This window comes from Glycine soja, chromosome 8, assembly GCF_004193775.1.
Source record: "Glycine soja cultivar W05 chromosome 8, ASM419377v2, whole genome shotgun sequence".
Classification (NCBI taxonomy): Eukaryota; Viridiplantae; Streptophyta; class Magnoliopsida; order Fabales; family Fabaceae; genus Glycine; species Glycine soja.
This window is the reverse complement of record NC_041009.1, coordinates 41,291,253-41,316,470: the sequence shown is the minus strand read 5'-3', so window position 1 is coordinate 41,316,470 and position 25,218 is coordinate 41,291,253. Positions and strand designations below refer to the sequence as shown.

At 30.6% G+C, this 25,218-nt stretch overlaps 2 protein-coding genes and 3 pseudogenes across 2 annotated transcripts; all 5 read left to right on the top strand.

The window, feature by feature from the left end:
• Positions 1–1,389: 1,389 nt before the first annotated feature.
• Positions 1,390–3,252, top strand: LOC114423239 (annotated as a pseudogene).
• On the top strand, positions 3,181–13,360 carry LOC114424191 (annotated as a pseudogene).
• Positions 13,361–15,896: 2,536 nt separating this feature from the next.
• On the top strand, positions 15,897–16,667 carry LOC114423241 (annotated as a pseudogene).
• A 2,307-nt stretch (positions 16,668–18,974) lies between these two features.
• Positions 18,975–22,078, top strand: LOC114423238 (TMV resistance protein N-like). The gene is made up of 3 exons (XM_028389915.1): positions 18,975–19,174; positions 19,549–20,109; positions 21,652–22,078. The coding sequence occupies exons 2-3, from the start codon at positions 19,628–19,630 to the stop codon at positions 21,965–21,967; spliced, it is 798 nt and encodes a 265-aa protein (XP_028245716.1). The 5' UTR covers positions 18,975–19,174; positions 19,549–19,627; the 3' UTR covers positions 21,968–22,078.
• Positions 22,079–22,998: 920 nt separating this feature from the next.
• LOC114424348 (pentatricopeptide repeat-containing protein At1g59720, chloroplastic/mitochondrial) lies at positions 22,999–25,030 on the top strand. Its single transcript, XM_028391190.1, has one exon. The coding sequence runs from the start codon at positions 23,193–23,195 to the stop codon at positions 25,026–25,028; it is 1,836 nt and encodes a 611-aa protein (XP_028246991.1). The 5' UTR covers positions 22,999–23,192; the 3' UTR covers positions 25,029–25,030.
• The last annotated feature ends 188 nt before the right edge of the window (positions 25,031–25,218 follow it).

Genomic DNA, 25,218 nt, shown 5'->3' with positions numbered 1-25,218 from the left:
CTAGCAAAGTAACGAAGGGAAAAGTTTAATTTTTAGAAACTAAATTATAGGCATTATAATTTAGCAATAATTAAGCAACAATTTGGGGACCAGTAAAAGATTTAATTGCATGCATTATTAGAAGGAAAAATGTATATGAAATCTAATTATATGTGTTCTAGATATATAAATAAAAAAATCATCTTCAGTTTCTTTCAGCTTAATTCCACGAAGGAACAACGAAATACACTTCGAATATCAATGCTTTGTATAATAATTCAGGAATCCCTTCTAGAAATATATTAATTTAATTAACATCATACTTTGTATAGTTATTCTTCTAGCTCGAATCATTAAAAAGAGATTTTATTATATCATACTTACAAGTTGAATTTAAAAATGTGATATAAGCTGAATAAAATCAAAAGCAACCAGCGGAGATTAATTAGTATTAAATCTTCCGCAGAACCACGTGAGGAAAAAGAATAAGAAAGTAGTTCCCAGAATAGTTGAATTCAGTGTAGATGTTAATAGAGAAAAGTATTTGGGACCAATAATAGAGTTAATTGCATTATTATAAAAAAGAAAAGAAAAGAAATCAATCTAATACATCTAATATAGATAAACAACTATTTATCTTCAATATTTCTCTCTTCCACGTAGCAACAACGAATTCTGACGTGCTTGGTACAACATTAAGGCAGAAAATTAAAGAAAGGGCAGAAATGCACGTTTATAAGAAACTTCGTTGCGTAGCTTCTGTTTTCTACAAGAAATTACCTGTTTGATTTATTCTTCTAGTTCGTAGTATTAAATAGTCTTGAACTCTAGTGTCTAATCTAAGGTACTAATCAATCTCTGCTCGATACATATTTAAATGTTATTAATTATTTTTTGTAAATTGAAAAAACTTAAATATATATTTTCTTATGATCTTAAATATAATTTTTAACTAATTTTATTTTATACGATGTTATTATCTATAAAATACTTCTCATTTAATTGAGATTTTAATTTTAATGGTTATTTCTTATCTTTTTATAAATTTTAATAAAAGATAATTTGAAAAAAAAATTGAACTTGATGTCATTAAATATAGTTAATTATTTTTCTTAGTTAATATATATGTTTTTTTCCTTGGAAATTTATTGGAATTATGGTAAGTGATAGTTCAAAATCATCTAATAATTTCTTATTTTGCACATATAAGCGCGGATAAATAGGAAAACATGACACTAAATGCATGAGAAATAAACTCCGAATATGAACGCTAACAGCTTTACATCACCTCTCTCTCTCTCTCTCTCTCTCTCTCTCTCTATATATATATATATATATATATATATATATATATATATATATATATATATATATATTAGCAAAACATGCATTACAGGGACATCACAAAGAGTTCCAAATTAATTAATCCACAAGAAGAACTTGAACTCTCAAATCCATTTGAGGAAAGATTATTAGATTATTATACTGAGAATTGAGAAGCTTGTAATGGCATCACCATCCACAAAATCCAATGATTCTCAAAAAGAGCATGAAGTGTTTCTCAGCTTTAGAGGCGAGGACACGCGAAACACTTTCACTGGCCATCTTAACGCTGCTTTAAAAAGGTACGCTATTAGAACTTACATAGACCACAACCTTAAGAGAGGGGACGAAATATCACACACCCTTCTTAATGCAATCGAGAAAGCCAATCTCTCGGTCATTGTTTTCTCCAAAACCTTTGCCACTTCAAAGTGGTGCTTGGATGAAGTTGTCAAAATACTCGAGTGTAAAGAAAAAAAAGGGGCAAATTGTGGTGCCTATTTTCTATCATGTAGATCCATCTATGCTACGAAATCAGACAGGAAGTTACGGAGAAGCATTTGCTGAACACGAGCCACGTTTCTAAGGTAACATGGAGAAGGTGCAAAGGTGGAGAAAGGCTTTGACTGATGCAGCTAATCACTCGGGTTGGGAATGCTCCCTGAACAGGTAATTTAATTTTGTACCATTTTGTACTATTTATTAAAAAATATAAGAGTTCAAAATTAATTAAAAAACTAAAATTTTTATAATTACCGAAATATTTTTTATCCATATAAAATAAAATTATATTTTAAATAAAAATATCTATTAAATATCTTTATTTTTTATATTTTTCAGTTATATTCATATCTTTTAGCTTACAAGTACTTTTGACTATGGGCTAATTTCTAAGTTTTTATTTAGTTTAACTAGTATTTTTGTCAAATATAATCTTAATTGTTCCTTTGGAGAGTTGCACGATGTTTTTGAAATCATATCAAAATTGGTTAACAGGTAAAATAATGCATAAACGATGGCTAAAAGCCATTGTTAATTGTTAGTTAATGGCCAAAGGAATGCCACTTAATCAGTGGTTAAGTGACGGCAGCGTAGCTGTTGCAAATGAAGTTGTAGCAAACTAGTTTGTGTTGGCCTAAAGAGGTTGATGTTTAACAACAATGACTACACTAACGCTTGAAACAATACAAATAAGTGATAACTAGACAACAAGTGTAACACTTTGTCATTATGGACGTGTTCTCCTCTTCCTCCTAAACAACCACACTCAAACCATCATTTCCATCATTCACTTTGTGAAATAATTTTATTAATCATAAATTACTGTTAATGTAATTTTTAAGTAAATCAATTAACCAACCTATTATATGATTAAATGATCGTATAAAATTATTTTAATCTATAACATATTTTTACTTTTTATATGTGATTTTTTACATACTGTTTTTGTACATATGTATGACAGCATTGAATATGAAATAGTCGAAAAAATTGCTATGGACGTATCGGAAAAACCGGATCATGTGTATGTTGGCGACCTGAATAGTCAAATTGCTATGTACGAGCAACTTAAGAAGATTCAAGTGAAAATATTCTGATTATAACGGTAGCAATGAAACAAGAGAACGTCTCAATGAGCTTAATTATGAAAGAGATCTCCGTTTGCTTCGCATGTAGTTGGTTAAACTTTGATTAAGTTCAAATGTACAATATGGCTTAATGGACTTCTCAATCAAAGCCGCATGACAATTATAGCAATTAGATTATTATACAAATCTCATTATGTATGTTTCATTATCTGTTATACCGAAGTTTCACTTCATTCTTATCTTCAATTACGTACTATATATGTTTTAAATAATTCTTCGGTCTTCAACAATGGCAGAACTAGAACATTTGGTATGGTTGTCGTAATCTTAAATCAATTGAAGTTTAACATTATTTGCAATACCTCTTCATTTTGTCATTCTGCTTCCAAGTTGTAGGAAACTTTACTCCCCCAATAACATGCTCAACATAAGTCAGGATAGTTTTTTTTCTTTCTTTTATATCCTCATGCATAATTTTATTTCATAATAATTAAAATGAGATTGATTTTAAATAATTTTTAAAGTAAAATGATCATTTTAAATCAGACTTATAATTAATATTTTGGTTCTCTAATTTATTTTTAGGTTTAATTTGATTATTTAATATTTTTGGATTTAATTTAATTCTTTAATCTAAATGGTAAGAAATTATATTTTGTAACGATTCAAAATCTCAATTAAATGATTTTCAACAGCCATAAAATGTATTTTTTTTAAATAAATCAATTTTAAAAATTAAAATACAAAATTAAACCTAAATAATAAATTAGAGGATCAAAATACTAATTTAACCTATTTTAACATAAAATAATTATCTATTACAATATTGGAAATGCAACTACTACTACATCTACAATTTCAACCATTGTATATCATACACATGTCAACATTTGAGAATTTTTTTCCCTCTCACTTTTGCCGGTTTAAAACAAATGGAGCAAAAAAAATTTAGGTTTACAAATATGGTTACACAATATTACGTTTACTTCAATATAAAAAGGAACTTATTTTAGTTATTATAATATATTTATATTCATCATATAAAATTTTTAATATCTAATAGATGTTTAATAAACATACAAAAAATTAATAAAAATTCAATATATATATATTCTTATTAGAATATACTGTCAGTACATATAAAGACATGTTTCCAGTTAAAAAATATTAATAATTTTATTTCTTTTATACTTTTTTATTTTAATTAAGTACAAAAGTTATCGTAGTATATTATTGTAATAAAAAAAAATCTACGAACCATATTCTAAGATTGATGCAAATGTAGTGTTGACAATAATTTTTTTTCTATTCTATTACTTTATTTTTAGCAATCTATTACATGTATATTAAAATAAATTGAATTTTCTAATTTTTTATATTATGCAGTGGCCGCTACCCCCTAAACATAGAAAAGCGGGATTTTCTTATAGTAGTTTTTTTTAAAGGTAAATAGATATATATATATATATATATATATATATATATATATATATATATATATATATATATATATATATACACATAACCAACTTCCTCTCTTTTTATTTTTGTCAAACTATATGATATACTATTTATATTAGTAAACCATAGGGACTCCAGAGTTCTAAATCCTCAACAAGTTTTTGAGCTCCCAAGTCCATTTGAGGAAGATTATTATCGTACTCAAAAGCTTGTATTAATGGCGTCATCATCATCGTCCAATGATTCTCAAAAGGACCATGAATTGTTTCTCAGCTTTAGAGGTGAGGACACGTGAAACACTTTCACTGGCCATCTTAATGCTGCTTTAAAAAGGTATGATATTAGAACTTACATAGATCACATGCTTTAAAAAGGTATGATATTAGAACTTACATAGATCACAATCTATACAGTATGATTGGATGAAGAAATTAAAATAGATAAAGTATTTCAATAGGAATATTAAAATGTCTTCCTATGAAATAATCTGTTTGGATAGGATATTTTAGAAGTAATTAAAATATTATTTATTTTTTAAAGCATTTTAATATACTAATTTGGTAGAATTTTAAATTCTTACAAAAAATAAAGGAATTAAAATTTCCCACTCACTTTCACGCACACGCTCTCTCTCTTAGCCACTCTCACGCACATGCTCTCTCTCCCTCTCACATACTAGCTCTCTCCATCGCTCTCTCTCCTTCTCAATCACTCTCACGCACCACATGTAGCGCTCTCTCACAAGTAAGTTTTTCTTTCTATTCATCACAATCTTTTCTTCTTCTCATAGATAGGTTTCTCTCTCGCTCGTTCATCTCTATTTTTTTTCTTTTCTCAAGTTTATGTTAGTTTGATTTTGATTTCATTTTTTTGATTTTATTGATGTATGTTTCGTTTTCTATTTCATTTATTTTGTTTCAATGATTTTGATATGTTGGTGGGTGTGGAATTGGATGAGTTTGGAGTTGAGATAGTTATGGGCACCATATGTTTGTGAATATGCATCAAAGAAAAATAGAGAAACAAATCTCTTTGAATTTCTCGAGTTGCAGATGCTGATTTTTCTCTTACTATTATAATTAAGATATTTCTGCAGATTTTGTGGTTGCTTGCAACTATGTTTAAAGCTTGCTTGTGCTAAGAGAAAGTAACTTGTAGTTGCAGGCTAATGATGTGTAGCTTTGTCATAATTTGCTGTATGTTTTGCCCAATGAGGAGCTTCATAACTTTCCTATTTAAACAACTTATTGTATCAATTCATAGTGTGCAAAACTGAATTATAAACTTGAAATACATCAAAGTAGTTTTGTTCCTCTCTTCTTCTTCATATACGTTTATGTTTTATGGTTTATACTTCACTACTTTTATGCTTTCTTAGTTTGATTGCATAGTCTAATCAGATCATTGCTCAATTTGATAGCTATTTCCGCTTCAGTCTGGTAGTGTCATAGTTTGATAGCATCAGTCTAAAAGTTGTTTTCTTCAGTCTGATAACATTTGTAAACTAAAATCAAAGTAGGACAAGAGCATCCTTTTAGACATGCATCCACACACCCATAGACTCATAGTTGCTTCAGTTGTTTGATCTGAAGGTTCAACTATACCCACTGCCTTACTAGACAAAAAATCCAGAACAAGCTTGAACACACATGTTTCACTAAATTTCCTTGCATAGTGAAGGAATAACAACATTAACAAGAAAGCAAGCACAAAAATTAATATGTTAATGAGACAGTGAAAAAGTTAAGGTGGAAAACTAAATTCACATTTATATAAACCACACATACAGAAACAGAAACTTCTATCCAAATTATTAAGGACCAAAACCATACTCAAAGATATAGCACACGACAAGACTTTGTCCAAAAGAATTCAAGATGCAAAATTATGTCTCTGGTGAAACACAAATATTACCAGGAAAGCTTTAAAGCTTATAATAGACCAACCTAGAAACACGTTAATATAAAATATCCTCACGTTCCACCAATAAAATATTACACCATATACATGACAACAATATGAGTTTCTGTGTGCAAGTGGATGGGCATGCAGTTTTGCCATTGTACCGCAGGATATAAGAAATGCAAGTTGACCTCTATTGTTGCAGTTGCTTTAGGTGAATTTACAAAAATTCCATCTTGGTTGTCTGCCTTCGTATTCTTAATTTTTTTCTTCAAGTTGCATGCTTCAACTTCTATTTTGAGAGAGGAGAATGTATAACATAGGAGAAAAGAATAATACTCAAGTCTTAGCAATGGTGTGAAGCATTATATATCAAGATTATGCAATGTCTATGGAAGTAGGGAAAATCTTTTAACATACACGTCATTGGTTGAAAGTTTTGGAACCCAATAATTTATTCCAGAATTTAGACTTTTGTACATGCTTAATTAAACATTAAATGCCAAAATATATTCAGGGAGAACTTGTTTACTTGGTTATGGCTCATTAAGTACATATCGACATACAAATACTAATTATAAAGAAACACATTCCATAACCCTACATGTAGAGGTGAACAATGGTTGTAAGTCAGATATTGAAGCTAGAGCTCGAATTACAAACAATAAATCAAGATATAGTGGAAGAAAACTTTTAAGGCAATAAACTTGACTAGATGTTAGATTGAAAAGCCAGATATGAATACTACATTTAAAGTAACCAGCTATAAAATCACACTAGTAACCTCTTCAAATTGAAACAGAAAAATCAGCAATCATTTTGTATGTAATGGCAAGATTAATGTCAGGGCAGAACTTTACCAAAAACAATGCAGGGGCAACTAAATTACTAATATTTTTTTTGGCTTACCAAAAAGGGTCTAAGTGTATACTAAACTCTTTAAATCTGATTTACCAGTTAAAAGAAGTCCTTCAGATATGGATGATTAGGACAACAAAAGCTGAAACATGTACATAAACAAGGTCTTAAAAGAGTGTATTTGCTTGTCAAAAGCTGAAGAAATGTTCCCCAAAACTGTATATATGATTAATTGGTTGAGCGTGTGGCCTCCAAGCTCTGTCATTTAGGTTCTTTATTACCCCATATAGTACAAAACTATCTATATACATTGGTAGAGTCAAGATTAAGGAAAACAGTGAGAATTTATAGCCTAAATACAGTTAAAACTAACAACAAGAAGCCTTATCTTAACATATATCTAACAATACCAAAGGGAAAAAAATTTGGTTGGGGGGGGGGGGGGGGGGGAAATCCCTAGGGGGAGCATGAACCTCTCCTCTTGGCCCCTAACACATGCTGCCACAAGGTAAGGTGTATAAATTATATACACAACTAACACTAATTTAGAGCTGTGTAAGCCATCTGCCTTTAATAAACTTGTTGCTGCACTAGGATTTCAATACAAATTTAAACATTTATAAGTGAGAATTTTTTATTATTGTGAGAAATAGAACTATATATTTAATCTATATAATTGTAAATAATTTTGTTGTGCCTCACAGTTAAGGGAAAGAAAACTTTACCCATAATTTTATGCATTATATATACTATTTGTTATTTTCTTTTTTTCTTTCTTTGTCTGAGAGCTTTTGTGAACAATTTATTAAAGTTAATGATGTCCATTGTTATTATATTACTTTTCTTTTAGTTATATAGTGTGGATAGTCAAGAAATGGAAAGTAATATAGTTGATGCTTTGGTTGCTTCAAGAAAACATAGAAGAGATGAAGAAGAGGAAGAAAAACTTGAACAAGCATTTTTCATTATTGTTAGTGTTGCCACTATGATTTTGGATGCACTGACTTGATATCATAACAAGTACTTTGTTAAGGAACCTGCCCAAAATTTGGAATTAGAAAGACATAGTTTCCTCAATCGTCTATACAGGAGAACAGAAACTAATTGCATTGAACAATTAAGGATCAATAAAAAGGCATTATTTCAAGCTTTGTAGAATTTTACAAGAGAAAGAGCAATTGGTAAAAACAAGAAATGTTCCTATAGCTGCAACTGTGGCAATGTTTTTGCATATCCTTGCTCACAACCTAAAGTATAGAGTTGTGCACTTTAGTTATTGTAGATCCATGGAAATAATAAGTAGGCAATTCAAGAATGTCTTGCGAGCTATAATGAAAGTAAGCAAAAAATATTTGAAGTTCCATGACTATAATCTAGAGGGCTCAGTGGAAAACAAATAGAGATGGTTTAAGGTAAGTTTGTCATTTGTTAGTAATTATAAGGTACTTTAAATGATTACAACTTATTTTTTATTTTGAAATGTTTTTAGAATTCAATTGGAGCACTTGATGGGATACATATTCCAGTAACAATTGCTGCAGAAGATAGGCCTAGATATCGTAATAGAAAAGGTGATATCTCTACAAATGTTTTAGTAGTTTGCGATCCCGATTTAAGGTTTATATATGTGTTGCCTGGGTAGGAAGGGTCAGCAGAAGATTCTCAAGTATTGTGAGATGCTTTGCGTCATCAAAATTGTCTCATATTTCAAATGGTAATATCACGAAATGATGAAACTTTATTTAACATATAAAAGAAATATGCATATTATTTATATATAATATTTTTTTTAAACCACTGTAGGTAAATATTTTCTTGTGGATGCGGGGTATACAAATGGTCTTGGATTTTTAGCACCTTATCGAGGGACTAGATATCATCTTAATGAGTGGATCGGAAACACCCCTCAAAACTACAAAGAGTTATTTAATCTTCGTCATGCAAGTGCAAGGAATGTTATTGAAAGGTCATTTGGAGTATTGAAGAAAAGATAAAGTATATTAAGAACTCCTTCTTTTTTTGATATAAAAACACAAATAAGAATTATTAATGCTTGTTTCATGCTACATAATTTCATTAGAGATGAACAACAAAGTGATCCAATTTTGGAAGCCCAAGACTTAGAACTTTTATCTGTTGTTGACAATGAGTTAATCAATCAACAAATGGAAAAAGTCACAAATAATATTGGAGATGAAGTCACTACTATCCAAGCAACTCAGGAATGGACAAGATTCTGTGATACTTTAGCAAAGAATATGTTTGTCACCTATCAAATAAGAAGAAACTTTGATTAAGGAGATGTTTTTAGTGGATTTGGATTTTGTTTCTTATGTGTAATTGACTCTATACTCATGTATGTGTGATACTTTGGATTTTTGTATTTCATAATACTTTGGATTATTTTTTCTTTTTATGTGTAATTAATTTTATACTTTCGAAGAATGCTAATTTGACATGTCTTACCTTTATATATATGTAATTATATATGTGAGATTTTTTTTTTTTGTCTAGAGAAATGGAATCAAGCAATGTGAAGAACAAGTCAAGTGGAAAAAGAAAGATGTCTAGTGAGGACACAAGAAGTTACTTTGCATGGAACTTGGAAATGGAGCATGTGCTAGCTGATGTGCTTAGAGATCAAAGAAATTTGGGCAATAAAGGTGATGGAAATTGGAAAGCAATAGCATACAGTACTGCAGCTCAAAGTTTGTCGAAGCATTTTGGAGTTCACCTCATGGCAGATAATGTTAAGAACTGTTTTAAGCTTTGGAGAACATGGTATGAAATTGTGAGTGACATTCTTAGTCAAAGTGGATTTGGCTGAGATAGCACAAAGTACATGATTACTATTGAAAATGAAATTGCATGGAATGAATATGTAAAGGTAGTCAATCATTTTTTTAATTTTATTCAATTGTAGTTATTATTTGTGTTGTTATTAACGTGTTTCTATTTTTTTTTTCAAGTCACATGAAGAGGCCAAACGATTTCAATTCAAGGTCATTCCTAATTAGGATGATATTGCTTACCTATATGTAAAGGATAGAGCTACTGGACTCGGAGCAAAAAATGCATTAGATGCAGATGATATCATGAGCAAAGAAACAAATGAAGAGGAAACAATTCATAGTGTGAGTTTTGACTTAGAAGGATCAAGTGCTGTCACAAGAAAAAACATTCGCCCAAGTAAGAGTGGAGAGAAAGAAGGGATGATTTCCTCAATGAAAGAAGTAGTCGAGTCATTGAAAGAATTTGTTGAAGTGACTAAGAAGAAGATGGAGAACAAAAAAAAGATGGAGATAAAAGAAGCTCAAGAAGTGGTACATGAAGTGGTGAGTGAGCTAGATAATATACCTAATTTTAATGGTGCACTTCGACATAGAGCAATCGATTGGTCGACAGAAAATCTGATTAAGTTTGCGATTATAAAAGCTCTTCCATTGGATGAGAAGGAGGATTACATCTCGTCTTTTATGCCTTGATGCCAAATTACAGGTACATTTGATATCATGACAAGTATGTTGATGTTGTATAATTATGTTTTATATTTATATCTCTCATTTTATATAGCAAATTATGTTTTAACAAATATGATTTGTTCAGTAGCACTTAACATTATGTTTTCTAATGTAGAAAAGATGTGAAGGAATTCTTGTGCTAAAGCAAATGCAATTAGAAAATTTGGAATTATTTTGAAAGTTGAACTTATTTTGTGACTAGATTTTGCTTGAGTCCAAGTTTTTTTGGTGTTATTGCATTATTGGCCAATGACTTCTACAGAAAACAAATTTTATCTATAGACTTCTAAATAATATTCCAAGGTGAAATGGTACTAAATATTTTTTATGTTGTGAGTTTTGTAGTGGGTCATAAATGGAATAATGATTTAAATAGTTAAAATAATATATTTTAATTGAAATAGATTAAAATAGTACATATTTATTGGAATACCACACTCAGCAAATAGTACATAGAATTTATTAATGAAAAAATAATTCTTTTATTAAAAAATTATTTTATTCAAATATAAAATTTTAAAAAAGAATGCATTTGATTATTTTATCAAAATAAGAAATTTTAAAAATGAAGAAATTCAATTTCTTTATCCAAACACAGAATTTTGAAAATGAATAAATTTATTTTCTTTATTCAAACACAGAATTTTGAAAATGAAAGAATTTTAATTGAAGCATTTAAAATTTTCAGAATTTAAAATTCTTTAGAATTTTAAATTTTTCCATCCAAACATACTCTAAGAAAAAGGGGACGAAATATCCAACACTCTTCTTAGGGCAATCGAGGAAGCCAAATCTTTCCGTGATCATTTTCTCCAAAAAATTTGCCACTTCAAAGTGGTGCTTGGATGAAGTTGTCAAAATACTCGAATGTAAAGAAAGACGTAAGCAAATTGTTGTGCCTATTTTCTATCATATAGAGCCATCTATAGTACGAAATCAGATAGGAAGTTATGGAGAAGCATTTTCTGAACACGAGCAACGTTTTCAAGGTAACATGGAGAAAGGCTTTGACTGATGCAGCTAATTAATCTCTGGGTGGGAATGCACGCCTAGCAGGTAATTAAGTTAATTTTGTACAACAATTTTAGCCTGCACACATTTACTCATTTCATAGGCAAGTTTAAATAGAATAGGAAGAAGGGGTGGTCTAACGGATCCAAATAAAAATGGATTTAAATAATTCCACTTGGTGACACAATAAAATTATAAACAGTTGTATTAGACCCAGTTTTTAAGGTTTTTTTATACATAAATCTTTGACTAATTATATATTTTTCTAATTATTTTTTCTAATTACATATTTTGACCAATAGCTCCCTAACCTTTCTCCTCCCCACTGCACTAGAACAAAAATAAAAATAATCCGAATTGCACTCTTGCATTCCCAAACATACCATTGAGTCTTTCACGAGAAAGCTCTCCAAGTTAGGGGGTAGAGAAATATGTTTCACCGTTATTGGGCGAAAAACCATTCATCTTTTCCCTCTTTCTTAGTATCTAATATCTATCACATCATCTTAATCTTCAATTTTTTTAAAAAGCAAATTAATCAAATATTATTAAAAGATTGTGAGCCAGAAATAACATGAGGAATATATATATATATATATATATATATATATATATATATATATATATATATATATATATATATATATATATATATAAAATTAAAAACCATAAACAAATGATAACAGTCAATAGGCACATCCCCTCCTCCATTAGATAATAATTCGCCAATCTGGTGCCAAAAGCAATGATTGAAAATTACAAATCCTTTCAAACACAGAGTTGCACCGAATAAAAATATACAATAAAAACCAATAAAAATTCGGTAATTGACCCACCAAAGATATAAGCATCACCATCTCATGATAACCTTCTGATACACTATATATATGCTCCAAGAATATTCATCTAAAAACAAGAAACACGAATGCAGTATTTACATCCTTAGTTGTGTCACAGTATTATTATTTTTTTAAACTGTCTTATAAGATAGTTTTTTAAGGCGATTTTTAGAAGAATAATCTTTTAAAATAATTAAAAATTATCTTAAAATAATATCTTTTTTTAAGATGATTTTTCATGAAATCATCCTCAAACTTAAAAATGATATTGAATTGACTTTAAATATCTTTTACATAGTCATTGTATGTCACTTTTGTAATAGCGTATATGTTCATCCGGTAAAAGTCAGTAATTTTTTTCATACACCAAATGTGAAAAACTAGATACGAGAGGTAACTCAGGTCTTTCAAGATAAGAGATATATTCCTTTTATTATGCCGTCCCATATCTCCTCAATTTTGTCCTGTTAGACATTACAATTATGTGATATATATATCCCGATAATTTCTTGATCCTTATGTGATGTGACATGTTTTTCTTCTTACGTCATGTAAAAATGAACACACAGGGTGGAGTCAGAACTAGTAGAGAAAATTGCAATGAACTAGAAAAGTCATTGAGGACGGGTGATTTGAGGGACACGGAAGACTTGACCACCACACTGCACCCATATTTCATGAAGCCATGCATGCGCACGGATGATCAAGCGTTTGGAGTGACCTAATTGTCACGTACGAGCGTGTATTGCAGCTTAAACAGGCCAAGCGGATGAGAACTTTTATTACAAAAGACATGAAGGATTTGGTGGCTAGGAAGCATCTTATGCAGATTCAGAGGGAGCAATCCAACCGTAAGATGGGGTTTCACGGTATATAGATGCAGATTTAAGTTAGAATGGATTTTGAGTAATGTGTTAATCATGATTTATTACCAATAATGTTTTTAATCATAGGTACCGAGAAAAAATTTTAAGATCTAACTTGAAAGACCTAAAAATAAATTAATACTAATGAATCATCAATAATCATATAATAAATTTAACATTTCATTTTAACTTAAAAATTTAAGACTCAGGTTTATTTTTTTAATTATATAGTGCTCAATTTTTTCATTTAATATGAGACTTCACCTCACATTTATACCATAAGAAAAAAAAAATCTTTCCTAGAACCATTAAAAGCACCCACGTACCCCTGGATTCACAAAGAAGCAAATTAAAAGCACTGTTCAGGCTACACTTTCGACGGAACATTGTCAACTCCAGTCCATGCTACACTTTTCAAATATGATGATCTCTACAAATGGAAATGTAAGAGACAAAATACCTTCCAAAACATGGAAAATCTTATAATTGTTCTTCCTCATCCACTCCTAACAAATAGCATTCATATTTGATAACTACGATTGACCCAAAATTAATGACATATAGCCTAGTCTTACAAAATGTATTTAAATCAATAAAAAAAAAACTAAATTGTTGTCCTGAAGTTCATGAATTCATTAAAATGGCATATCCTGCAACAAAGTCATGGGAAAAACTTTTAACAATTTTAAAGCAAAGTACTATATCCATTTCTTATTATAAGAAACAAGTTATATTTAGGCTATAACTTGTGTAGTATTACACTAAATTGTAACAGGTAAAACAAATTGAAGCTCATGCAACAAAGAAAATGGTCGGATCTTGAAAATTTATGTTTTATCATGTCAATTGTGGTTTTTCCATATAGGCCTATGTTAATGTTAGTCTGTCGTCCAGAAGCATTATCTACATATATAATGTACATTATATATTGAGGATTGGATGTTCGAAATAAGTCAGAACAGTTTTGATCAAAGACAAATGCTTTTGGCATGCCTTAATTCTATTACTTTGATTGTTATGAAATGAAATTAATCGTTTTTAGCGAGGAGTCCTCTGATCTTGCTAGGTTATTGGATTAAATATGTAGATAGGTCGACCTGTACGTGCTCATTGTTTATGCTAAATTGAACCATTCTCTTTTTTTTTGTTGGAGGGATCATTCTTATTTGTTAATCTTTCATTGACTTGTCAATCCATTAAAGTATACTATTAAGCAACTAATTTGTTAGCAAATTTATTGATTCTCTATATGTTTATGAGTTAGACTTTCACTTATATTCCTACTATTAATATTCTGTTGACTTCTTAAAAAAAAGTTTGTCAAATCTCGTTGGAAAGGCATAGTCTAACAACCTTGATAGAGTCTCCGCCTTGCACTAAGTTCCATTGAAGTCCTCTGAAAAAAAAAGTTTCAAGTCAATCCTTTAATTAGATTTTTTATTTTTTTCCGGTGAAAAAAAAATTATAGATTTTCCTTAAACATTTAAACTATGAAGTACCCTCTCGTCTTAAATATTGGTTTCAAATATAACATAATTTCAAATAACTTTATTTTATTTTAATGTTATTATCTTTAAAATATCCTTCATTTAATTCATAGGTTAGTTTCAATGACTCTTTTTAATTTTTCATACCAGCTTCCAATGAAGGGTAAGTTAGAAAAAAAATTAATTAAAATTTGATGTAATTAAACGTGGTTAACTAATTTTTTTAATTAATGTGTCATATTTTTTTTCTTCTTATATTTAATATGAGCATGAAGTTAGGACATGCAATGACACTACACAATCCTATATAATAGGGGAGTAAGCTACTGTAGGTCACCTGCAAATTTAAATTGATTCAAACTGACTCGAAGAGTTTGAATTGAATATTTTTTGTGTTTGAATCAAACCTGGCCGAACCAATCAAATCTGTTGAATTTTGGATTGGATTATGAGTTTTAATATTTGAACCCACTAACCCGTTGACCCATTAATTCATATTAAATTATTTTTATTATTAATATATATATATATATATATATATATATATATATATTTCAATTTTTTAAAAAATCAAATATTATTAATTATTGATTTGAATTGAGTAAGCATCAATACATCCTTAACCTTCAGGATCAAAGTGATAAGTGTTTTATTGATTAAAGTCACTTCAAATAAATTTTAAAAATATTTTAAATCTATTTACAAAAAATATGCCTCATAATATCCCATTAGTTTCGGTAGAAAAAAATATTTAAAATATATCGTCATCTTTTTTGTTGAAACTCTTTATCTCGAATATGATATATTTAATTTTTTTATTCTCATGGATAAATAGATAGGAATTAGTGAAATGGAGTGAGGTGTGACAACATTACAAAATTTTCTTTTTAATAAAAATCTAATAAGAAATAGTTTAATCTAATTTATTTAATAAAAAATATTGTGTTTAAAAAAATAAACAAAATTAAATGATTTAAATTGGATTTCATTTTTTTTATAGAAAATCTATCCAAATCAACCGTTCAAATTTAATTTGACTGGATCATGGATTCGACCAAACTCAACTCAAATTGAATAACTTACACTCCTCCCTATTATATAGAGAAAAAAAGATCATATATATATTTGCAAGCCCACATCAAGAGTTTGCCCCTTCTATAAATCTTCTCATTCTTCTCCTAACAAGAAAGCTAGCTAGCTAGCCTCCAAAATCCGAATGGCATCATCATCATCTTTTTCATTCATTCCTCAAGAAACCGACGACGTGTTCATAAGCTTTAGAGGCGAGGACACTCGCCATAGTTTCACTGCTCATCTTCTTGCCGCTCTGGGAAGGCTCAAAATCAGAACCTACGTTGACTACAAGCTTGGGAGAGGGGATGAAATATCACCAACGCTCCTAAGGCCTATCGTGGAGTCCAAGGTTTCGGTGATCGTCTTGTCCAGAAACTACATATGCCACTTCGAAGTGGTGCTTGGAAGAGTTCGTGAAAATTATGGAATGCAGAAGAACAAAGGGTCAAATCGTGATACCAATTTTTTATCATGTAGATCCGTCAGATGTGCGGAACCAGACCGGAAGTTATGCAGATGCTTTTGTGAAACATGAGCAACGTTTTAAAGACAACGTGCAGAAGGTGGAACTTTGGAGAGACAGTTTGAGAGAAGTAGCCAACCTCTCTGGATTGGATTGCTTGGTCAACAGGTAGTTTTCGAATTAATTAGGTTTAAATAGGTTTTTTGTCAGTTAAATTTGGAGTTTATCCTTTTAAGTTCCTAAATTAAAATTGTATTTTTTTAATCCTTCATATTAAAGAAATGATTTTTTTAAGTCTATCTCCTAACTGATTTCTTACTGATTGAATGCATAATTGGAACGATTTTTTTTTAATCACAGTAGAGATTAAGAAAAATATTTCATGAATCCGAGGAACTAAAAAAATATATACTTTTTAATTTGGAAGAATGAAAAAATTATTAACTTTTGTAATAATTCTTAATTATAATTTTCTTTTGAAAAGGCAAAACAATTCATTTCATGAATTGGAATGTCCACTTAATTAATATTTTGAGTCATTTTTATAAATAAAATACTAATATGAATCTGTTTTGAAACAATCTACCGGCATGAACTTTACCTAAAAAAAATTATCTACATCGATCAATTTTGATCATTATCTGCTTAAAATTACTTGTTTGACCAATAAATCTAAGAAAAATATAATACCTGTCAAAAGATATGACATATGTTATGTTGTTCTTAAATTTATTAGTCAAAATAGTAATTTTGACTAATTTATAATCAAAACAAACTTATGACTGTAAATTATTTTAAAACAGATCCATATTAGTGTTTTGTTAATTTATAAAAATGATCTAGCCACTCAGGGTGGAATGTCCACGAGAGGTGACCATTCCAATTGAACAGTACATGAAATGGTGCTGTTAGAAAACAGCACCCCCAGCAAAATAAAATCTTGTCAAACTTACATAAAAAAAAAAAATAATAATAATAATAACGCAAGGAAACAAATATGAATAGCATGCTAGCTGTTTTATATTTCCTTCAAACCCCCTTAAATAAATCTTCAGATCCGATGATGTCAACAAAATACCACACAAGGAGATCTTCAATATGGTACATATATGAAACGTATAGAGCTGCAAAATCAGTTTACAATATCTGCATCACTAATAATCATGAAAACAGATGTGCAAACCATGTCCATAAACAATGTCCGAAAAGAACCATCATCACTGCTAATATAAAATATAAATTCAAGCGGTAAAAAAAATAAAAACTAATTTATGAAAACTAAAATTATCACAAGGTATCAATTTATTATACTGGAGTCTAAAAGACAACAATTTGTCAAAATTCAAGAACAAAAAAGAATAATTTAAATTTTAGGGACTAAAAAAAGCATACATCCCAAATTCAAAGACTAAAACAATAATTAAATTATGTTTAAAATTAATTTTGAAACCAAAGACCAATTTTTATACTTATTTTAAAATTTGTTGAAATTAGTTTGGCAAGAAAATGGATTCATTTTCCAAATTAAGTCATAATGTTGGTTCATTTTGAATTTGCATTTTAAAACTATCATAAAATGTTAAAAAAAACTGTCAAAATGCTAAAAATTGACATAAAGTGTCAATTTATTATATTAGGAACTAAAAAATAATGTCAAAATTTAAGGACTAAAAGAAACACACACCCTAATTAATTCAAGGACTAAAAAAATATTTTTGAATTTCAGAAATTAAAAAAACATGCACCCTAAATTCAAGGACTAAAACAATAATTAAGTCAAAAAAAGTCACCAAAATTTTGGCTAGCTTGGTCTAGACGACTAAAATAGTCATTTTAGATTGTTTCTAACGACTAGCAAAACATAATTGGATTGACAAGTGATCCAAAATTAGACCTACTTTAGAGAAGACCAAGTTAGAGAGGAGATTTGAACATGGAAGGCAATTACAAATAGTGTTTCCAAAGTTAAATGCATATGGAGTCATGGTTAATCTCCTAAAATAATTGAAGAAATGATAGTGGAAGTTAAAAATATATATATATGCATGTAGAATGAAGTAGACATAGATCAAAATGTGAAAAATGTTCAAGGACAATTTTCAAGACAAATACCCATGATGAAAGCAAACACCCATAGTTCTTAATTACCTTGAGTCAATCACTTAAATGGAATCATCTCATTGGTAATTAGTTGTTCAATGATTGATCAATAACAGAATTTTCAAACCAATAATATATATGATAGGATAAAAAATGATCAATAGTTCATATATCATTATTGTGTATGTTAATGATATTGGTAAGTCTGAATCTTAGAAAACGTTATTAGGGTGTGATAATGCAAAAGACAATTGATAGATCGAAAATTACATAGTTATTAGTTTTTATTTGTCTATGTATTCAAACTATCGCTAATATTTTAATGTCTTTCATTACAGTTCTTACTAAAATTTCTTCATAGCAGATAGCGATGTTTTCCTTTTTCTTCTTTAGACAATAGCGACGTTTTCCTTATTAAAATATAGTCATTGTCAATTGCATTTGTTAACGCAAAGCAATGCTTTCAATGATATTTAATATGGACTCGTCAAAATAGAAATATATTATGCCGCTCTCTTCTATTTCTTATCTATCTATGCAACTTTAGTGAATATTACCATTGTTCGATCAATCCCAGGAAGCTACATTGGAAGAAGCAGTGCCCTCTCCTTCTTATACCCTAATTCCCATCTATATCCCTACTGCTCCTATTGAAGTTTGCTTCACAAATCACAATATTGCAGCGGCATGCGCATCATACGGTACCTCTTTATCCATTAGCTTCAATTCCAACATCCCCTTGTGAAGTATCGTTTGTATCATATGTTAATTAGGTTATGTATCATGAACATCGCATTCATCTTTAATTTTTATCTTCGAAAGTAAAAGAAATCATAAATGGTAAAATAGTAAGTATATATACTACTCAACCATGCTAAATGTCAAAAGATATGAAAGTGTAGTGTAAATTATGTTATATCATTCTTACCAATATTGAACTTTGTGTGCTTGATGAAGATTAATTGTACTATTATATCAACATGTTGTCACTAATGTTTTTCATGTGCCGGCCGTCATATATATATATATATAAACCATGACATTATATGATATGACAAGGGTGTTTTAAATATAGGAAAACATCCCTAGATCATCAACAAAATTGAGGACTCCAGCAGTATATATAATCAACATCTTGTTATATCATATATGAGATGGCATCATCATCATCCTCAAGTAATCTTGAAGAAAGGCACGAGGTGTTCCTTAGTTTCAGAGGTGAGGACACAAGAAAGACTTTCACGAGCCATCTACATGCTGCTTTCAAAAGGATGGAAATTAATACCTACATAGACTACAACCTTGAGCGAGGGGATGAAATATCAGGGACTCTTCTTAGGGCCATCGAAGATGCAAAGCTCTCTGTGATTGTCTTCTCCAAAAACTTTGGAACATCCAAGTGGTGTTTGGATGAGGTCAAGAAAATAATGGAATGTAAGAAAACAAGGAGACAAATGGTAGTGCCTGTGTTTTATGACATTGAGCCTACCCATGTACGAAATCAAACGGGAAGCTTTGCAAGTGCATTTGCTAGACATGAGGAGCGATTTATGGATAGGCCAAACAAGGTGCAAAAATGGAAGGATGCTCTCCGAGAAGCAACCAATCTCTCTGGGTGGGATTGCTCCGTTGATAGGTAACTTTATTCTATGGCACGGATTTTTTTCAGTCCAGTCTTCTCTATCAATTGAGGTTTAACTAGCTAAATAACCGTGTGGGTCTCTATTTGTACAAGCTAAAATTGGTTCTTTGTAGAAATTCTCTTGTATAATTTCTAAAAAAAAAAATAAGATGAGATCTATAAATTTATTAATAATTAGTTAATTGAGAGCTAGTTATTTTAACTTATGAAAAAACTTATTTTATTTTATTTTTTTTTAGTTTTTTCTCCTAAAAGTATTTATAGAGAAATTTATCAAAATAGGCCAAAAAAAAAGGCTCAAATTCAATTTCTAATTCTCTAGTCTAAAATGATTTGGCAATGATTTGATGTTGGAAAGTATTTTTAATCTAGATTTTTTAATATTGGGAATGGATAATATGCAATCACAAATAAGTTTTGTATAATAGAGAGGCCAAATAACCTATTTGGTTTTTTTTATCTTTTTTTATTCAATTTTATCACTTATCATTTAGAAATTTCATTTAGTACTTTATGTTTTTAAACTTGTTTAAAATGATCATTCTGTGTTCATCTAATGTGAACGTCATTAATGGAATAAAGTATTGGCAGTTAAAAACTACCAAATAATATAAGTTTTTTTTCCCTTCATATTCGTCATTCTTTTCTTTTCCCATCTCCTTTCTCCTCTCTTTCTCTTCAATCCTCCCTCCGCTCCCTCTTTCTTCCGTTGTGCATCCGTCAAGATCATTCCCCTGTAGCACCCAAGAAGTTCACCATGGTAGTGGTGGCTTCAAGAGATGGTGGCGCATTAGATCTGAGCGGTGATGGTATTTTGGGAGGTGTTTGGGTCACAGTTGGTGGTGTTGGGTTTTGTGAAGGTGGCATTGTGGCTTGGAGGTTGTGGATATATGGGCGACTAAGGTTGGTGGTGGTGATGTATGCAGTGTGGTTTGGATGATGCCTGGGGTCGTCAACGTTTGAGTGGCTATGGTGGTAGTTGGGTGTGCATCGGTGTTTTGGGGGAGGGGGAGATGGTGGTGGTGTCTGGCTTGGTTGCATGGGTTAGAAGGCTATGATGATTGGGTGCAAAGTGATTGATGGTGGTGGTGGTGATAATGATACGGGAAGACTAGGGGAGAAGAGGAGAAGGAAGAAGAAGCTTGCATTTTGTGACCATTTATAGTTATTAATATTTGTATTTCAATGCAACATTATCGATAGAAAGACCATTTTGATATAATTTAAAAAGATAAAGAATCAAAATATAAATTTTTTAAAAGATAACGCATCAATATAGAAAAAAAAAAAAGATAAATCACCCAATAAATCATTTGGTTAATATAGAATATAGTGTATACATTTACAATGTAATATATTTTATATTATCAATTAATTATAAATTATTATAAGTGTGATAATTTTTATAAAAATTATACTAAAAGTTATACTAACGATAATTTTTTATTTAGTGATGATATAAAAATTCTTGACTGTTCATATGGTCTTAAAACTTTATCATGTACCTATTTATATGTTGATGTTCATTATGCATAGATTGGAATCTGAAATTGTCGAGGAAATTGCTAAGGATGTGCTGCAAAAATTAAACCGTGTATATGTTGGAGATTTAGATCAAGAAATTGCAAAGTATAAGCAACTTGCAACACATCAATGGAGATATTTTCTAAGGGCACCTCATGCAGCTGGTCTATTCCAAAATTATCAAGCAACTCTGAAACACATCGACAAACTCGAAATGGAGAGACATCATCGTTTGCTTCGCACACCTCCCAACATGTACACAGATGCTGATGGTTCAAATGCAAACAATGATTTTTACAATATGTGGTCTAATATATTTAGATTTTAATAATTTAGACATACTATATTGTATTTATACTGTTTGAACAATACATGTACATTGTACTCCATGTATGAATGTGATATGTGAAGTTACGGATATGTTAATTTCTTTATCAAATTAATGTCAATGGCTCGCATATTTCATGAAACTTCAGGACTACTATATGATTATCATACACCCATAAATCATACACTTGGTATCTATCTAATACACATGATTAATTACATATGTAAAATTTAATTTGTTTCACGAGTGATTAATATTATTATTAGGTATTTTATAATAACTTTGTGACATTAATCGCTTACAAGATAAAATCATCTAATGTTAGGCATTTAAATAACCTTATGACACCGTTAATCACATATTGGTAATGATACGACTAGTTATATGTTCATTTATTTTAATCACTAATCATATTTATATATGTAGATAATCACAAGTTAATAACAAAATTTGTGCAAACTCTCCCACATCTTTACCTTTTTACTTCAATTCAATTTTTTTTTAATTATACAATTGATCTCTGAATTATATTTTAAGATTTAATTTGATCCCTTAATTATTAAAAAGTTTAATTTAATCTCTCAATTATTTAAAATGAAACTATTATACACTTTACATCAAATCTATTAATTATTTGATGAAAATTAATATTTTTTTGCATCGATTGTTAATAATATAAGATTTTGTATTTTTTAATTGATTGTTTCACAATTCATTAAAAAGACTGGGTTTGGATAAAGTTAACCGAGATCTAAGACATCATTTTTTACATGAGTCGTCAAATAATTAATTTAAAAAATATAATATTTTAAAAAATATTAATTTTCATCAAATAATTAATGAATTTGAAGAAAAAAATATAATTATTTCATTTTAAACAATAAACTGAAAAGATCAAATTAAATAACCAATTATATAATTAAGCCAACACTTTTTCTACTTTTGATTCATTTTTCTTCTCTTTTACTCAATCAAATCATCCTTGGAGTAAGATATTTTAACGAAGAGGTGACATGGTAACAAGTGATCATTCACTTGCAATGATAAGAGTAAGGTGATTCATATTGTTAATATCTTTTCTCTCTCCTTATCCGCTTCATCTAGGACACCCCGAACCAGTTGCAGACAGTACCTGTGCTCACTCCATTGAGAAGAACGTGAAGAACATTGTGAGTCTCTTTACAACAATTATCCTAAGGAAATTCCTCAAGGTGCCCCCTTGACCATGGCCACAAGCCCACCTTCTCTGCTTTTATCCACAACCACCAGCACCAACAACCAAAGCCAACACCTTATCCACTTGCTGAACGAACCCACCACTATCACTATGCCTCAGCTCAAGCAAATTCACGCTCAAACGCTTCGCACAGTTAACAGCAACCACCCAAATGCTATCTTTCTCTACACCAATATTCTTCAACACTACTCCTCTCTGACTCAGCCCAATCTCACCTACGCCACTCGCGTGTTTCACCACTTTCCCAACCCAAATTCCTTCATGTGGAACACTCTCATAAGAGTCTACGCAAGAAGCACCAACACCAACCACAAACACAAGGCCATGGAGCTCTACAAAACAATGATGACAATGGAAGAAAAAACCGCAGTTCCCGATAACCACACGTTCCCTATTGTTCTAAAGGCTTGTGCTTACACTTTTTCTCTCTGTGAAGGAAAACAGGTGCATGCCCACGTTTTGAAACATGGGTTTGAGTCGGATACATACATCTGTAACAGTTTGGTTCATTTTTATGCGACGTGTGGGTGCCTAGACTTGGCAGAGAAAATGTTTTATAAGATGAGTGAGAGAAATGAGGTTTCGTGGAATATCATGATTGATTCTTATGCTAAAGGTGGAATCTTTGACACTGCCTTGAGAATGTTTGGTGAGATGCAGAGGGTGCATGACCCTGATGGGTATACAATGCAGAGTGTTATTAGTGCTTGTGCTGGTTTGGGTGCTTTGTCTTTGGGTTTGTGGGTTCATGCTTATATTTTGAAAAAGTGTGACAAGAATATGGTTGATGATGTTTTGGTCAATACTTGTTTGGTGGATATGTATTGCAAAAGTGGGGAGTTGGAAATTGCAAAGCAAGTCTTCGAAAGCATGGCTTTTAGAGATCTGAATGCATGGAATTCAATGATATTGGGTTTAGCAATGCATGGTGAGGCTAAAGCTGCATTGGACTATTATGTCAGAATGGTGAAGGTAGAAAAAATTGTGCCTAATTCAATCACTTTTGTTGGTGTCTTGAGTGCATGTAACCATAGGGGAATGGTTGATGAGGGGATTGTGCATTTTGACATGATGACTAAGGAGTACAATGTGGAACCAAGATTGGAGCATTATGGTTGTCTTGTTGATCTTTTCGCTCGAGCCGGACGCATCAATGAGGCTCTAAACTTGGTCTCAGAAATGTCAATCAAACCAGATGCTGTAATCTGGAGGAGTCTTTTGGATGCATGTTGCAAGCAATATGCAAGTGTTGAGCTAAGTGAAGAAATGGCAAAGCAAGTCTTTGAGTCAGAGGGGAGTGTGTGTAGTAGTGGAGTTTATGTGCTTTTGTCAAAAGTGTATGCTTCTGCTTGTAGGTGGAATGATGTAGGATTGCTTAGAAAACTAATGAGTGAAAAGGGTGTGACTAAAGAGCCTGGCTGCAGTATAATAGAGATAGATGGAGTGGTTCATGAATTTTTTGCTGGTGACACCACTCATCCAAAGAGTGAAAATATATATAAGGTTGTGAATGAAATTGAGGAGAAGCTAGAATCAATAGGGTATTTACCTGACTATTCAGGGGCACCTATGGTTGATGAGGTTAATGATGGAAAACTGAATACTCTGAGGTTGCACAGTGAGAGACTGGCTATAGCTTTTGGGATCTTAAACTCAAAACCTGACGTGCCAATTAGAGTGTTTAAGAACCTTAGGGTGTGTAATGATTGCCACAGGGTAACTAAATTGATCTCCAGGATTTACAATGTGGAGATAATTGTAAGAGATCGTGCTCGATTCCATCATTTTAAAGATGGAACATGTTCTTGTATGGATTATTGGTGATAGATGCTTGTGTCGAAGGTAATGATGCATGTATAGTTGAAAGATCTGAGGTGAACTGTAACGACTTCTTAGGACTAGGAAGATACAATTCATTAAAGAAAGAAAGTTAATTGCTCATGCTCATGCCTTAGTTGGATACTGTGTTCAATACCAGGACATTCCCATGTCTAAAAGGGTAAAGTATAACAAG